The sequence below is a fragment of the Vipera berus genome (genome assembly GCF_964194415.1).
Source record: "Vipera berus genome assembly, chromosome: 7".
NCBI classification, from domain to species: Eukaryota; Metazoa; Chordata; class Lepidosauria; order Squamata; family Viperidae; genus Vipera; species Vipera berus.
Window position 1 is genome coordinate 40,725,531 of NC_138209.1, and position 18,646 is coordinate 40,744,176.

General features: G+C 40.9%; 1 protein-coding gene across 1 annotated transcript in view; it reads right to left on the reverse strand.

Annotated features, from left to right (window-relative positions):
- Positions 1–803: 803 nt before the first annotated feature.
- Positions 804–18,646, reverse strand: part of MYOZ2 (myozenin 2) — a 32,501-nt gene continuing 14,658 nt past the window's right edge. Inside the window, exons 4-5 of the mRNA XM_081332076.1 lie at positions 13,241–13,424; positions 804–1,100 (exon numbers count right to left, since the gene is read on the reverse strand). Coding sequence (XP_081188202.1) covers positions 866–1,100; positions 13,241–13,424 — 419 coding nt within the window. The 3' untranslated portion in view covers positions 804–865. The remainder of the gene's footprint in view (positions 1,101–13,240; positions 13,425–18,646) is intronic.

Consider the following 18,646-nt stretch of genomic DNA (forward strand, 5'->3'; position numbering starts at 1 on the left):
TTTTCAGATTCCTAGTGGCATACCTACTTAACAAAAGTATAGACTTTCTTTATTTTGGTCAGTTCAAATCTGAACATAAATAGTAAGTATGCATTCAGATTCACAAAATGATGTCATGTTTAATTTTATATCATGTACACATTGGGTCAGTCGGGTTCATTGAAATATGTAGTTTAACCAAGAGTACCTAACATTTGCTACTATATCTCAGTAGCATCTGACTGCTCTTTAGAAGGCCAGATCCTGAAGCTAAAACTCAAATACTTTGGCCACCTAATGAGAAGGAAGGACTCACTGGAGAAGAGCCTAATGCTGGGAAAGATTGAGGGCAATAGAAGAAGGGGACGACAGAGAATGAGGTGGCTGGATGGAGTCACTGAAGTAGTAGGCGTGAGCTTAAATGGACTCCAGAAGATGGTAGAGGACAGGAAGGCCTGGAGGAACATTATCCATAGGGTCGCGATGGGTCGGACACGACTTCGCAGCTAACAACAACAACAACTCAGTAGCATGTCTTATAAAACTAGAATTGATAGATAAATTTGTAATATCATTGAAATTGTAATCATTATCTGACCTCTTAATATAAAAATTGACCAGTGAGAATCAATTCAGATTATATTTAATATATAAAATGTAAAGGTTGGAAGAAAAAGTCAAATGTAGTTTTTTTTAAGAATGCATTGGCCACATAGTTTTATTTGTATTAGGAATCAATATCAATATTAGTTAAGCCCAGAATACAACTGCATCATCAGATCATATTACATTCAATAACATAAAATAGGATGTTGGAACAGATGTAGAGAGCATTAAAAGATTAAAACACTGCCAGGCTGAATCTGATTTGTGGTGCACTTACTTTTCACAAATCATCTGTTTCTGGAACACCATTGATTTCTGTAGACTGTATAGTTATCATTATGGGAATATTCTCAGAGGTCCAACCTTTAGGAGTCCTGTTGAATGATCTCCTGGTAGAAAGTGGGTTAGCAAGGAGCATAAATCGTGGATCATTTAGCAGCAGAAAGTTAAAATCTGGGACTTTGTACTTGATAAGCTTTGATGCTCTTTCAAAACCACCAAAAGGAGTGGCAACTCTGTAGAGGATGGGGATAAAACAGAAATAAGACAAATGCCTTGTTATTCTTCCTTATTATTTGCATCTGAAATGGGGATTTTCAATTTTTCCCCACTGTGTTGTAAAATTCTTGTTCTTCTATTTAGAACAACTTCAGCACAATTTAAAATACATCAATTTGTTCTAGATAAGTGGTACCAAACTGCAATCTTAGTGTGCAGGCTTAATTTCACTTATTGTATCTAGATAAAAATAATCTACTTTGTGATTTATATTTCATTTTTGTGGTTTGTGAAACTCGAGCATCCCATCTACCATATAACAAAGAAGCTTATCATATTTGAGACAAACTATAGATTTCTTGATTGCTAGCTCCTGTGGTAATGGTGATCATGTATTTGAGATTATGTACATGTCTTTAATTTTTAACAGCCAAATTCTATAGCTATTATTAAATCATCATCATCATCATCTATAAAAGAGCCAAGGTTGCCTACCCCTGCTCTAATATAATGAATAAATTTGGCAAATTTATGAAAGCCAATAAATTGTATTTTAATATATAAAGAAACATTATTGAATATATTAATGATACATATTATTTGTATTCTAGATCAACCAAGAAAAACCAGTAGTACATAGTTCAATATGGCAAAAGTAATCCTCCAGATGATGTCAAGGAATTGTAATGCTCTATATTGCTTGAAACCTAAACATATAATTTGAGGTCTGACTCACTTTGTACAATCAAATCTCAAAGACAATAAAATCTCCTTAACTAAGTTCAGGGAAGATGTTACCTAGCCTGGTAACAAAACGTTCAGAAAACCACCCACAAGCACGGAGAACGAACCTTTACCCTCATATTTGGTTCATCTGGACGACGCTGATCCTATTATTCTGGGAGTGGTCTTGCAGTTTTCCACAAGCGTCTTTGAAAAACTACCAGATCAGATAACTATAAATGTTAATGATATTGACAACTCAAAGGCAACATGTACCTTAATTGCAGGTTTACATATTCCCACCTACTTTCCTCACCTACGTATATAGTTGATTTGACTTACGTAAAAATTTTATTTACAAATCATGCTAAATGGTTTAGTAGAAGCTGTGAATATCTAGAAATAAGCCTCAGTACACCCTGAGCTGATGTTGTCCTATTTCTTCTGTGCACTTGGCAAGTCTTTAATCTTAAGTAAAGGTAACATATACCATGTTGGCATGCTCATTGGTAGTAACAGCATCAGAGAAATCAATGTGAAATCATGGGTTTTGAAGTTTGCATAATTTCCAGATCTGAGATTGTGGTTAATTAAAATCAGAAGTGACAATTTTTTATTTGCAAGCTACAAAATAAGTCCCAAGGACTTAATTTCAATTAATATTTAAATGCAAATAAACTTAGTTTTGATCCTAATCTTTAAGATCAGTGGGGTCATCGGTATGAAAACATAATATAAATATACGTAAACATAAATACATCTTTATCCACACCATGGAATTGCAGAAATTTGCACATTTAGCCAGAGTGAGAAATTTGACTGTGCTGAAAGGAAGAGATATTTAAGGAATAAAAATTAGGTTTCTATCATTAAAGAAGAAGGAAAATGATATTAAATAATCTTTTGAATAAAGGCCTATTATTTTTTGGTTTCTTGTTCTCATAAGAAATTGTGTGCAAGAAAGACAGTCTGCTGTATTACATATGGAAATGTTTGGAAGGAGTTAATATAAACCAGGAGAAAACTGGTTTAATACTTGGGGCATCTGCAGTATGTATCTACTGATCATCTTAATAAAAAGCATTTAAAGTAAAAGTTAGCTAAAGTCACCATATGTTAATTCTTTAAAATTAAATACTGATGGAATTGGCATGCTTCAGAGCAACATGATAGCCTCCACTATTATCTTTACTTCCAAGAATGTCTCTAGATCCCACAGAGGCGCCGTAGGAGTCTTAGGATGTATAAATGGCCATGGCTGCAGTCCAGACCTTTGTTTAGAAATGTCACCTCCCCAGAAAAACAAACAGGCTGAGCTTAGCTGGTAGGGAGCATTCTGGGGCAATGAGAGTCTAAAAGCAGCAGCAGAAAAACTTACTCAGTTTAGAGGGAAAAGAGGCAGTACCCAGTCAACCTCATCTGGATTTGGAAATTAAACAGGATCACTCCTAGTCCTAGTTAGTCCTTAAACGAATGGATGTACACAGAAGAAAACAGTGGCAGATTTCTTACTGTTGTTCACAAGAAGACTTATCTGGACATATCATTATCATCAGGCAGTTCAACTTAAAGGATAAGCTACCTTTTCAAGGAAGTGCTCTGTTAATATTTTAGCCATTTTATGGGAACCTATTATATACTCGCAGAATTACAGCCCCCAAAAGCTGCTTACCCTGTTTAAGGTCTGAAGAGCTGGGGTCTTGGCTAACATTTTCAGGCTGTTAGAGGATTATTATACTGTTAGTTGTTTAATAATTGTTCCAGTGTGGTACTGGCAGACGGCAGGAGATGGTTCATGTGTTACAGGATTAGGCTTGCTATATGTAGATTAGTAATATAGAACTACATCCAGATGGACAAGATTCCTGTACTGCTTTGAAAACAATCCATTTCAGGAAGGGAATTTGGCTTCTTTAACAAGATAGCCGCATAACCAGTCAATCCAGTTTACTGTTACATCTAGGCATCCCGCAGTGCTTCACTTCTGAATTAGGTTTCTATTTAAGATATTTCCTTAACTAAGGAAAAAAAGGCTTAACGCTGGGGGAAAACCCGGGCAGAGGAAATAGTTTTGCAGTTAATTTCATCATCAGCACCACCTAAATAAATGGGTTAGCAACTTTGAGATGTATTAATCACAGAGGTGTATTGTGGTATTCTTCCAAGCTGACTCAATTTATTCTTTATGGAATCCTAAGACATTTCCTTGGCAAGGTACACACAGTTACACTTTGAGAGGCGGGGGGGGGGGGGAGGAGTGCTGTTGTCAAACGGAAGATGCAAAGTCAGTGAGAAGACATTGTATTGATATTGGGGTTGTTTTTGTTTTCCTTCCCCCCCCCCCTTTATCCAAATAAATTAAGCTTATTTTACAGTTTTCATTGATTTTCCTACCTCTAAAAGGTAACACCATGCAGCTGCTAGTTCACAATTGCTGGTCAAAGAGAGCTCAGAGGACTCAAAGAATATATTCCTTTGCTTTCTAGGAACATTTAGCACTAGTTTTCAAGGGAGGAGAATGTTATTAAAATGATTTTTTTCCCATGAAGAAAGAAGTCTACTTTCAGGTAGTTAAGATTTCCATTTACAAGTTACATTGTGAATGCTATTTACATCACTTTTTTCCCTTCTGGTCAATTGTGTCAATTTTCAGAGACTACCTGGATAAATCTCAAACATGGCATTTAATTCAGTTGGGTTTTATGAATAAATGGTCTTAATTTAATTGTATATTCAATGAAAATCTATTGTTGGCAGAACCATATTTGTTTATTTTTTTCACAGCATTTGTTGAATTCATTTGAATTCTAATTCCCCAGGGTAGGGCATTAGAAAAATCAAAGGTTATGACAGATAGAAAAAAGAGCTGAAACATCAATCATATTATTGTAGATGACACCTTCAATTTTTTTACATTCCTATCTCTTCATATGTTCATTCAACCTTATTGTATTTTCTATCCAATAAACAAGCTTGTGTAATAATGTAAAAGTTATTGGAGAACTTTGGAACAAATTTGAAAAGCCATCTGGGGAGTCTGTCTATATTTCTAAATCATATGAAAATTATAAGTTCAACAACTGAAAGAATAATGAATGAATAAATAAATAAATAAATAAATAAATAAATAAATAAAAAGTTGGAAGAGATCTTGGAGGTCATCTAGTTTAACCCCCTGCTCAAGCAGGAAACCCTATACCATTTCAGGCAAATGGCTGTGCAGTCTCCTCTTTAAAACTTCCAGTGTTGGAGGATTCACCACTTTTGGAGGCAGGTTGTTAATTGTTAATTGTTAATTGACACCCAGGGATAGGGCCTTCTCAGTGGGAGCGCCTGCCCTCTGGAACCAGCTGCCGGTGGAGCTGAGGACTGCCCCCGACCTCCGATCATTCCGCCGGGGCCTGAAGACCTGGCTCTTTGAGCTCTCGGGCCCAGGCTGAGGAGAAATTTTAATTGGGGTTTTAAGTATACAGGGTCAATTTAATATTTTTTAATTTGGTTTTTTAACTTTTGTATGGTGGATTTTTTAATTTCCTGTAAACCGCCCTGAGTCCTCAGGGAATAGGGCGGTATATAAATGTAACTATAATAATAATAATAATAACTGGTTAATTGTTCTAACTGTCAGGAAGTTTCTCCTTAGTTCTAGGTTGCTTCTCTCCTTGACTAGTTTCCATCCGTTGCTTCTTGTCCTGCTTTCAGCTGCTTTGGAGAATAGCTTGACTCCCTCTTCTTTGTGGTAGCCCCTGAGATATTGGAACACTGCTATCATGTCACCCCTCACCCTTCTCTTCATTAAACTACACATACCCAATTCCAGCAACCGTTCCCTATATGTTTTAGCCTCCAGCCCCCTAATCATCTTTGTTGCTCTTCTCTGTACCCTTTCTAGAGTCTCAACATCTTTTTTACATCGTGGTGACCAAAACTGGATGCAGTATTCCAGGTGTGGCCTTACCAAGACATTGTAAAGTGGTATTAGTACTTCACGTGATCTTGATTCTGTCCCTCTGTTAATGCAGCCTAGCACTGTGTTGGCTTTTTTGGCAGCTGCAGCACACTACTGGCTCATATTTAATTGATTGTCTACTACGACTCCGAGATCCCTCTCACAGTTGCTACTATTGAGCAAGGTACCACCTATACTATACCTGTGCATTTGATTTTTCCTGCCTAAGTGTAGAACCTTACTTTTTTCACCATTGAATTTCATTTTGTTAGATAGCGCCCAGTGTTCGAGTCTGTCCAGATCCTCCTGTATTTTAAGCTAAATAAGATTTTGAAACAAGAAAGTTTTAAAATAATTAAGGGTCCAGAGAAATTTTAAATATTGAAATTTAAGATTTTGTTTCCAACTATATAACATAAACAGTTTTTTGTGGGAACCAAAATTATTTTGCCTCCTGTACATCATAGCAGAGCTTAGAGACCTTCTAATTAAAATTGGACAATAAAGGCAATTAAAGATTTCAGACAAAAAGAATCTAACAACTACCTTAAATTTACAAAATGATATACTACCCTATAATATTTGAAATGGTAAAGGAGTTCTTCTAAAAATGGATCCAGAAATTAGTAGCTACAATATCAGCAATGTCGTAACAAGATCTGCTTCTGTGGATTAGACTATGCTTAAAGGATGTTAATGAAGGAATGAAGATATGAAACAAATCTTGCTTGGTGCAGAAATAGTAGAAGTAGAAATACTGTATTTTAAAAGTGTGGATTACAAAACAAAGAAGATATTTAAATGGAAATACAAATGTCAGACCAAGTAAATGTCCTGGATAAGGATTCTTTACTCCAGGGGTCTTCAAACTCCGCCCTTTTATGACTCATGGACTTCAACTTCCAGAATTCCTCAGCCAGGCATGCTGGCTGAGGAATTCTGGGAGTTGAAGTCCATGAGTCATAAAAGGGCCGAGTTTGAAGACTCCTACTTTACTTGATATACAAAACAAGCTGGTTGAAGTTTTAAAAATTAAAGGGACCTCCAAAAGATAAATCAAGAGAATGATGTCTTTTTATTGGATTTATAAAATGACCTGTTAAAGCCTTGAAAAAGCATAACAAAAATTAAAGAGAGATCAAATCCTATGATAATATTTGAATAAATTAAAGGTTAAAATTTTTAGAGGTGAAAGGAACGAATATAAAGCTGGTTTAATTTATCAAGTTTAAAATGTGTTTTTTAATGAAATTTTAGTACCTGTACAGACTTTTTGCTGACACCAGGATTTAAAGTTGATAACTTATGGATTTGCTTACAGATAAGCAATGGATTTTGAGAAGAAGAAATATCTTTCTATAACTTCATAGAGGGTGAAGTGCTCCCAAATTGGTAATGGTGTTTCCATTGCTAAGCAAAGTTGTTAAGTGAGTTGCAGCTGATTGCACAATCTTTTTTCGCATGTTTGTTATACTAATCACTATAGTCAGAATCGGCTGTCAACTAAAATAGATAAGAAAGTGTTTGAAGAGTGATGTCATATTCTTTCTCCCTGACTGGTCCTCAGAACTTAATTTTAACCTGTGCACCTAGCTGCAAAATAATAATAATAACATGGCTATACCCAAATTATACAGAAAGTCTAAGATCAATTAACATAATTGTCTTAAAGGCTTAAGGAGTGGTTTTCTGCAGAAGGAATAATCTTTCCAAATATTATATCCCTTTTGGAAATGGAGTTATGCAGTATGTCTCAGAATCATTTCCTCCCATCATGATCAATGGGAGAATCCTAATGAAGCCTCCTTTTCCTCTTCCTCTTCCGCGTAGCTAACATCAGATTAGAGAAGTACAAATTTTCTTTTATTAAAGATTTATTACCAATTAGAAGAGTTTGGTAAACCAGCATCTTGCCTTTCTATAAGAAATAAAGCTAGGTTCTTTTCAAGCTACTAGCAAGGATTGACAGTAAGGTTGGGAGTTATTATGATATATGACATAACATATTGTGCATAATATGGTGTGTACTAGCTGCAGGCAGGCTATTATACCCCTTTCTAGAAATTGCTAGTGTTATTTCTCCCTTCCTTGCACCCTCAAATTTTCTCCCAAATCATGTATTTTTTGGGGGGGTGTCTCTAATTTTTTCTTAGCACAAGGGTCTAGTTCTCAAAATGAAAGAATTCAGTCAGTCAAAAACAAGGAAGAAATGGGTGCGGGGTGGAAACACAATTTTGACAGTTTGGAAAAGAAAATCCATTGGGAGAACAGGACACTCATAGGAATTCCAGACTTTTTGCCAGTCTTTAGTGCTGGTGTCTTGTGTGGATCATTTGGACCAGGTTAGGCATCGTTTAGATTAGGACTCGCCACATTGCTGAAGTGCCTCACTATTAGAAGTAATGGAGATTGAGTTGGGTTTGGTATATGTGAGTCTCCAACTATGATTTTAATATCCTGGGTGCTGTCAAAGTAGCTGCAGGTTTCATGACCACCATCAGATTATGATACAGGCACATGTTTGCAGACTTGAATTACTTCATTTAGTTCAGTTTGATGTGCTGCTGCTTACTAGGCTTAAGTCTAAGATAAACAGGGCAGATACTGTTTTATCAAGTACTGCTTCATATACATTTTTTTTAAAAAAATACTGAATTTTATGTTAGATGACTTTTATTCTGATTAATGTACTGTAAGGTTTACTGAGACAGCAAATGATGCATACATTAAAAAAACTAAAATAATGAAATAATAACAAGCAGCACTTTTCTTTTATGCCCTTTAAATCCTTTTAGCTGCGTTCTGAATCCATTCCAGCTTCTTTTGAATTGCCATAGCTAGACATGAAATATGCCAACGTGGTTGTGCCTGATAACTAAACGGATGTTGCAGCTGTATTCACTCTTTGTATTTGAGCTTGTTTTGTACAGTTGCAAACAAAAATGAATTAGGTAACACAAAAGCTTCATTCGTTTAGATAATTTCCAAATCTGAATGGGGAGCATAGAATATAGTTAATCTTCATATTTCTTTGATAGCAATGAGCATTGAGCAACTGTAGTATTAAACTTGGAGTTATATTTCCTTGATGTTCCTGCAGTGACATCATATGGATGTAAAGATCTGACTCACTCAGAGACTAATCTCACAGTTTAGACTCTATAGACTCTTTGATATGACATAATTTTACTTTGACCCCTAAATTGTAATCTCCAAAACAGGAAAAGATATAGAAAAAATAGAAAGGGGAGAAAATTTTGTAAGATTGTCAGTTTATTACTGAAGTGTTTATTCTTACCTAGTTAATACTAACAGAGTTTTCTGAATTGTATATTGTTTTCCAAGTTTAAGTTCTTTATTGGGTTTGTTTGAGTTTTGGGTGCTAGTGAGCCATGATGACATCACACATGTCATGATTCACTAAACCTACCCAATCCAGCCATTACTGGGTTCTTTATTTCCTATTGTTTCTATGATTTAAGAACAAAAACTCATCATGTTGTTGTTGTTAGCTGCGAAGTCGTGTCCGACCCATTGCGACCCTATGGAAAATGTTCCTCCAGGCCTTCCTGTCCTCTACCATCTTCTGGAGTCCATTTAAGCTCACGCCTACTGCTTCAGTGACTCCATCCAGCCATCTCATTCTCTGTCGTCCCCTTCTTCTATTGCCCTCAATCTTTCCCAGCATTAGGCTCTTCTCCAGTGAGTCCTTCCTTCTCATTAGGTGGCCAAAGTATTTGAGTTTTAGCTTCAGGATCTGGCCTTCTAAAGAGCAGTCAGGGTTGATCTCCTCTAGGACTGACCGGTTTGATCACCTTGCAGTCCAAGGGACTCGCAGGAGTCTTCTCCAGCACCACAGTTCAAAGGCCTCAATTCTTTGGCGCTCAGCCTTTCTTATGGTCCAACTTTCACTGCCATACATTGCAACTGGGAAGACCATAGCCTTGACTATACGCACTTTTGTTGACAGGGTGACGTCTCTGCTTTTTAGTGTGCTGTCTAGATTTGCCATGGCTTTCCTCCCGAGGAGCAAGCGTCTTTTAATTTCTTGGCTACAGTCCCCATCTGCAGTGATCTTGGAGCCCAGGAAAATAAAATCTGTCACTATCATATTATTGTAAATCAATTAAGAGACTATCTTGCTCACAGGATCCCCAAAGCACTTTTCATTCCCAGTTATTTTTATTAGGGCCTATAGGATATTGATTTCCTTACCATTAGTTCAATTATGCTCATGTTATAAATGTAAGAAGATTCATGACAGCAGTGTAATAAAAACAAGAGAATGACATAGCAGTGATATTATCTTATTTTCTTCCTTGCTTAGTTTTGTTAAACACAGAAAAACTAATATTCTCCACATGAATATTTTTTGTTTTAATATTTCAGTACAATCTTTGCTTTTTTATTTATAATGAATAGTAATCATGAAATCATATCAGTCAATATTATTCTGTATTTTACTGAGATGGGCAAATCTTCTTGAGAGAAGGGTCATGCCCCACCTAATAGGTACACTATTTATATACATTTATTTGGCATATTTATTTATCACATTTGTGCAATATGAACATCTGCTCAGATTATCCTGCCAGTTCTGATTAACCTTGAAGAGGTTCCTTATAATATCAGAAAGGGACCTTCTGGTGGCATCTGAAGAAATAATAGGGGATTGCTTATTGATAATAAATCTGTTTGATGTGTCTATGCTAGCTAGATTTATACATACACATCCATGAACTATGCTTAGGCTTTTTTAGTTCGGGTTTGATATCTTGAATGAGCCTAACCGCATGATTGTACTTTGTATGAGTCCATGTAAATGGCTTATTAAGCAAACCATGATTTGCTTAAACTTAGCATAATTTGTTAACCTAGTCTGATGTATTATCACACCTTTAATAATAAGCTGTAATTTTTTGGTTTACTTAAGGGTATTTGCAATGCCTTATTTTGCAGAGTAGAAAACTGCTCTTGAGCAGCTGCTAGAAACGTGTAGTGTCTGTTTCCTGTTTTCTGTAGCAATAAACTACTACCTTTTGATAATTTTGTCTGTGTGTATTTTGTGAGTATGATGTATTAATCACTCAGCATTAGCTACAAGCTATTAAAAAACAGTCACAGTTTCTCAGTGAATGAGATTACTATACTGAGTATGAATAAACATAAGCCACAACCTGGATATTTTATAAAAACACTCCCAAAGTATTTTGAGTCAATGTCAACATGTTTAGAACGTTTCCTAAAAGTACAGAGTAGATGAATAGTGGGTTGTTGGGGGGGGGGGGTTTGGTCAATCTCCTTACCATATGTGCTGCATTTATATGACATTTTCGTTCTATTTTGTATGCATTTATCATTTTGATAGTTTTAAAATCCTAACCATTACCTTCCATTTTTAAAAAAATAAGAGAGATTATCTTTTATTTAGCTATTAAGTAGCTATAGATTTCTTGATGCTCTCTGAGCTTGGTTGTTTGTTTGCAGACCTTTTATTTCTGAACTGGATAACATGATTACAGAGTACCAAGAACTGCACATTCCATTTTTCTTCCTGGAGCTCAAGATGGTGAACAGTGCATGCCTTCCCCTTATATTTTTCCTACAAAATCAAAATGTATAGTATTTTGGGGTGTAAGAGTGTGACTGGCTCAAAGGTAACAAGGAATTTTCCATGGCTGAGGGTGAACTAGAACCTCAGTCTCATCCCTTCCTGGTCCATCAGATTAACCATTGCATTAAAGTGATGATGATTGTTTTTTTTAAGAAGAGCAAAGCATATGTTATGTTAGAGCCAACTGTGGAATATAGATATATGGCTATATAAATATGTGGTGAGGCTTCATTTAGGACACTGTATGTATCTGTTCATTTCACAGAGAAGGTATTATAGAATGGGAAAATATGCAAATGAGTATGGCCAAAATAGTTACAATTCATTACTACATAAATTACATAAAGGATTTGGGTAACAGGTGAATTGGATAAGGGATGATATGATAGAAGTATATAAAATTATCAAAATACAGAAAATGTGGGTAGGATTAGAATTTGGATCATTCATTGAAATGAAATGTGTGGAGGTTAACATGTAGATGGTGATGGCTGCTGTGGGAATCATGGTAGTGATGTAAAGTCACAAGGGGGTCATGTCATTCACATGGGCAAGACTGAGATTTTGTGTTTCTTCCAGAGATTGTTTACACAATAAATAATTAAGAAATACTTTTTACACAATGAATAGTTTAACTATAGAATTAACTGTCATCAGAGGTGATGAAGATTACCAATTTAGTCAGCTGTAAAAGACTGGACAAATTCCTTAAAGATGAGGTCATTTATTAGTAGTCATAACAGCAGTAACATGCCTCATGAAACCCAGGCAGCATCATAAATCATAACTCCTAGGGAGAAATAATGGAAACGTCTACTTCTCTTTTAATTGGTATTCCCTAGCAGTTGGTATTTGAGATATGAAAATAAAGGTAGTCCTCACTTACCAACCTCAATAGGCATTAAAAACTATTGCTAAATGATGTTATAAAGTGACATCTGCAGTTCCAGCTGCAGCCATGAAGCAAATCATGGCAATTTGTGACTTCTTTCTGGCTTCTCCTTCATTTGTCACAAGCTTGTTGTGAATGTTGGAGATGGTGATCATGTGATTGAAGCATGCTGGAAACATCATGCAGTTAATACACAACAGTTGTTAAATGCCCGAATTGTGATTGCATCCTTGCAAGGACACTGTGATGGCCATAATTTCAAGTACTATTATAACTTTAAGCAGTCACTAAATAAGCAGTCAGTAAGCGAGGACTATTTATATACTGAAAGAAGGGTGTATTGTATATGTCAATTTTACCGTAAGTTTCCTGAATTTCTCCTACTGAAATTTATGTATACTTTGATGTCTAGTTCTCCAAATATACTATACATATTATACATATATATAGGTGAAGTTTTATAGTCATAGTTTTTGCTATGATTTCTTAATAACTTGTATAATTATTTGCATGAATACTGGAGAAACATTTTTGTACAGAATTAGCCCAGTGTGTTTTTTTTTTAAAATACTAGCTATATGCAAGCTTTGAAATAAAGTTTTGAATTAAAACTAAGCTTCAGTTAATGTGTTGAGTTGAAAAGACAAAATTAGATCAGTTTGCCTTCAGTATGAATTACAATTAATTAAATAATTAATTAATTCCCAGTAACTCTGGATGTCTAAACTAAATTACATCAATCCCCCTCTCTATTGCCCTCTTAGACATGCTTGTCAAAATCCTATAAAGAGTTGCTTGGTCATGGTATGGCATGGAAAAGCCTCTGGTGATCCAGTTTTTATGTAGACTAGAAAGTTAAGGGCTCTGGGCTTCTGATGAATCCATCAAAGGAACACAAATAATTGCAATCCTTTCGTAAGCTTCCTTATATTCACATCTTAAAACCCACATTCATTTTCTTCATGCTGTTCAAAATTACCTGTTAAAGCTCTTAAAGCTGGGTAGTTCTGGTATTGCTTCTGGCTTAAAGAATTTAGGACACAAAGCTTCCAGCAGCTCAGGGTCATTACTGATGGCCTCAATCCAAGGTGATTGATAGTATTTTGGTACAGATGTAGTGTTGAACTTCTCAGGAGGAATTATCTTCAAAGGTCCAGAGTAACCTTTAGGAAAAGGAGGATACCAACACATTTGAATTTGATAATAGTAGTTTCCCAATACATTTGGACAATTCATTGTTACTACATCTCCAATGGCTCAGAGGTTGACAGAGTTTGTGTAGAATATCTCCTGAGCAAACAAGGTGAATGCACAGAAGAAGTGGTACTGAGAGTAGCCAGGTTTTGCACAGCAACCACACTGATACACTGAGGCGTGTAAAAAGGGAAAAACTTTACTTTTAGGAGTAGCACGTCAAGAATAAACAGTCCAGGTCATACACGGCTACAGAGAAGATATCAACAGTTCAAGAGTTATCCAATACAAAGTCGTCTTACCAGTTCAAAAGTCAAAAAGACAGTTCTTCGGGTTTAGCAAACAGTAGCAAAACCACAATCAACAATAATCAGCAAGCAATGTAACAGAGTAACTAACACACACACACACACACACACACAGAGAAGCTATGTCTCTAGCTCCCTCTTATGGCCGTTGAAAGAACACAGCGTTGGCCAATCATTACACATTTAAAGGGATACAATACATTACAAATCATGGCTTATATATTGCCAACCCAACCAGTTAGGCTGTAATCATATGACTAACAGAGGTCATATTCTGTGTCCTGTACCTCTGAAGTATTCCTGTTGAAAATCAGTGGGTTTGCTCTGGGAATAGCAATTTGGTTTTACATTTTCATGTATCATGTATCAGGTATTATGAAGAAAAATCATATATGGAAAGGATGGGTAGAAAAAGATAAAAGTTAAGATGATAGAGTCAAAACACGAATTCTTCCCTCCCCCAAGATTTAGCTGTGCCCTCCCTATAATTATATAAAACAATTTAAACATCTTAAGTAATAGACGTATAGATGGATATAACTGTTGTGACTCAGGGCCAGCCTGTGGGTCCGACAGCCGGGTCCGATGTATCGGAGGACTCAGATGTGGGGGAGGAGGGAAACGAACCGGCTGATGATGATTTAGAGGCTTTGCAGAGTCCTCAGCCGGGGACCTCTTCTCAGCTGTGTGAGCCCGAGAGTGCGGAGGATGATGACCCACAGCTGGCCCTGTTCAAGGACGCCCGACGCAGGAGGCAGACGAGCAGGGACAAACAAAGAAAGACTATGGGACTCCTCGGGAGGAGGCACAGGGAGACCACGCCCTGAGCTCTCTATAAAAGAAGTGTTTGGGGAGGGGCTGGTTGCTGAAAGCAACCTTTTCCGCTTGAGAAGACAAGCTCTTGTGTTTTTGTTAACTGCGTAATTAAATCTTGGCAGAAGCCTTTTAGCCTTGGACGCTTTCCAGACTCTTCTTTTGATTAGGGGTGCGAGAAGAGGGCTGGTTCAGAACAGTTTGCTTTCAGCCACCCACCCCTTAATACTACGATGGAGCAGCTTCTTGCCGAGAATGCCCAGCTCAACCAGCAACTCACCTTGCTGGCCACTCAGGTGGCACAACTGCAGGCTCAGGTACATGCTGCCCCCCCACCCAGGAGGAAATGTCAGATAGCTATGCCGGATAAATTTGCTGGTAAACCAGAACTGTTTCCTGCCTTCCTGGGACAATGCCAGCTTTATATCAGCGTGAGAGCAGCTGATTTCCCCACTGACCGAGATAAGGTGGGATTCGTGTTGAGCCTTCTGTCGGGAGATGCAGCTCGTTGGGGCACGCCTCTGTTGGCACAGCCTAGCCCTTTGTTGGATAACTTTGGGGGGTTTTGTGACCATATGCGCCTCATGTACGAGGACCCGATTAAGGCGCAGACCGCCACCCGACGTCTGAAAGCTTTGAGGCAGGGTCTGCGCCCCCTACAGGCCTATATCAGCGATTTCCGGCTGCTTAGCCAGGATTCCGCCTGGAATGAGGCTGCGCTCGTGGATGCCTTTCAGGATGGCTTGTCAGAGGAGATGTTGGATGAGCTGGCCCGCGTGGACATTCCCTCAGACCTGAATGGGCTGATCCATCTTTGTCTGCGGATCGATGCCCGGCTGCAGCAGCGTAAGAGTCGCCGTGCCACCCCACAGACCCCTGCCGCCCCTGTTGTGCGTGAGCCCCCAGTCCAGAGGGAGGAGCCAATGGAGCTGGGTGCCGCCAGGTCCCGTCTATCGGTGACGGAAATGGACAGACGACGATCGGAGGGGTTGTGTTTTTACTGTGGGGACCCTGGACATTTGGCTGCTTCTTGCCCGAAGAAGCGTCAGCGGGCGTCAGTGACCAAGCCTGCCCCGAGAAAGTCCCCTGCTTTGCTATCGGGAAACGGCCCGAGCCCGATCTAGACGGTGTGAAAGATCGGGCGACCCACAACGATCACGCCGAGCGACGCCGTTCCGACGGTGCCTGTGAACCTCCACGGCATTTGATTTTGGAGGCACGACTGATCCTTCCTGGCAAGCCAGAGGGGATTCCGGTCCATGCCTTAATTGACTCTGGGGCTACCACTAACTTTATGGATTCGGCCTTTGTGGCCAAATGGGCTGTTCCCCAGTGTCCGGTGGATCCGCCCATGCTTGTGGAGACCATCGATGGTCGAGTGCTCCTGTCCGGGCCTATCACGGCCGCCACGCAACCCGTGTGTATGGCCATCAGTACCCATGTGGAGGCCATTCAGTTCTACGTCACTTCGGAACTGCACTTCCCCGTGGTCTTGGGACTGGCGTGGCTCCGGGCGCATGATCCACAAATCTATTGGTCTCAGAACTTGGTCACCTTCCCAAGTTTGCAGTGCGTGGACCACACCCGCCATATCTGTGCCGGCCAGGTGGAGGGTTCCCCAGGGGTTTCCTTGCCTCCTGAACTGTCCGACTTTGCTGACGTGTTCAGTGAGTCAGAGGCGGACCAATTACCCCCGCACAGGCCCTACGACTGCTCCATTGACCTAGTCCCTGATGCGCCTCTCCCAGTGGGGCGTTTGTACTCCATGTCGGAGCCCGAGTTGGCTGCATTGCGGGACTTCCTGACAAAGAACTTGGCTCGTGGATTCATCCGGCCCTCGTCCTCGCCAGTGTCTGCGCCCGTGCTCTTCGTCAAAAAGAAGTCGGGCGAGTTACGGCTTTGCTGTGACTACCGGAAACTCAACACCATCACGGTGCGTAACCGCTACCCGCTGCCCCTCATCCCCGAGCTCTTGGACCGACTCCGGGAGGCTAAGATCTTCACGAAACTGGACCTGCGTGGAGCTTACAACCTCGTCAGGGTTCGGCCGGGTGATGAGTGGAAGACGGCGTTTGGTACTCGCTATGGACATTTCGAGTACACGGTGATGCCGTTTGGCCTGACCAACGCCCCCGCTGTGTTTCAGCATTTTATGAACGACATCTTTCGGGATCTGTTGGACCAGTTTGTTGTGATTTACCTGGACGACATCCTGATTTACTCCCCGTCGCGTGAAGCGCATCATCAGCATCTCCGTCAGGTCCTGCAGCGCCTCCGGAAACATCGGCTGTTTGCCAAGTTGGAGAAGTGCCAGTTCTACCAGGTGACCATTGATTTCTTGGGCCACCGCATTTCTCCTGAGGGCATCGCCATGGAACCGAGTAAAGTTGAGTCGTTGCAGAGTTGGCAACCCCCGCGTCGCGTGAAGGATGTTCAGCGACTTCTTGGATTTGCCAACTACTATCGGACATTCATCCCTGGCTTTGCTGCCTTGACAGCCCCCCTCACCCGGCTCCTGCAGAAGAAGACTCGGTTCCAGTGGAACGCCCCCGAACAACAGGCGTTCCAAGCTTTGAAGGACGCCTTCATGAAGGAGCCCATCTTGAAGCATCCTGACCCGCAACGGCCGTTTGTCGTGGAGGCGGACGCCTCCGACATTGCCATTGGGGCCGTGTTACTCCAGGCAGCGACGCCCAACGGTACCCTTTTCCCTTGCGCGTATCACTCTCGGAAATTGAACCCCTCGGAGCGCAACTATACCATCTGGGAGAAGGAGCTGCTGGCCATCAAGGCAGCGTTCGAGGCTTGGAGGCATCATCTGGAGGGGGCGCGGCATCAGATCGAGGTCCGGACGGACCACAAGAATCTGGAAAGCCTGCAGACCGCTCGGAATTTGAACCAACGCCAGATCCGGTGGTCCCTCTTCTTTGCGAGGTTTGACTTCCGGGTGCGGTACATACCAAGCGGGCACAACCAGAGAGCGGATGCTCTGTCCAGGAAGCCCGAGTACACCCGAGTGGAAGACAAGCTTCCGCCCAGGACCGTGATCCCCGTCGAGTCTTTTGCTGCGGTGCGGGAGCCGGTGGATATACGGGCTCGGATCCGGGAGGCGCAGCAGCAGGAGGCGTGGGTGGCTCAGCGGAAGGAAGAGGTGGGGCCAGATTCGCCTTGGTCGGTCACGGATGGACTCCTGTATTATCGTGACCGGCTCTATGTTCCAGGAGGGCCACTCAGGGGACTCGTCCTCAGCCAATGTCATGATAACCCGGCTGCGGGGCATTTTGGCCTGTTCAAGACTCTGAACCTGGTCTCCCGTACATTCTGGTGGCCCCGAGTCCGACACGATGTCCAGTCTTATGTCACCTCCTGCGTCCCATGCAGGCAGGCCAAGTCAGCGACAGGGGCCCCGCCTGGTTTACTGCAGCCTTTGCCAACGCCCAAGAGACCCTGGGGGGCTGTGTCCATGGACTTTCTGACGGATCTACCCCCATCCTCCGGCTTCACGACAGTGTTTGTGGTGGTGGACATGCTGACCAAGATGGCGCACTTCATCCCCTGTCGCGGCTTACCGTCAGCTCGCGCCACTAGTCGCATGTTCATCCAACAGGTGTTCCGGCTGCACGGCCTTCCCGATAGGGTCGTCTCTGATAGGGGGGCCCAGTTTACAGCCCGCTTCTGGCAGGAGTTGATGCGGGCGTTGGACATTAAGGTTTGCCTCTCGTCCGCGCATCATCCTCAGACCGACGGGGGTACCGAGAAGGTCATCGGCATCTTAGAGCAGTATCTGCGCTGCTATGTTAACCTGCAGCAGGACAATTGGGTGGACTATTTGGCCATAGCCGAGTTTGCCTTTAACAACTCGCAGCACACCTCCACGCAGATGACACCGTTCTTGGCCAACGTGGGTTATCACCCTCGGTTTTTCCCCCTTTCTCCCGTGGACTCACCGGAGCCGGCAGCGAACGAATTCATGGCGGAGTTACAGGCGATCCATCGGTTGGTGCGACGGCAGCTGGAGAAGGCCAAGGCCGACTACAAGAGGTTCGCCGATCGGTCGAGAAGGGATACGC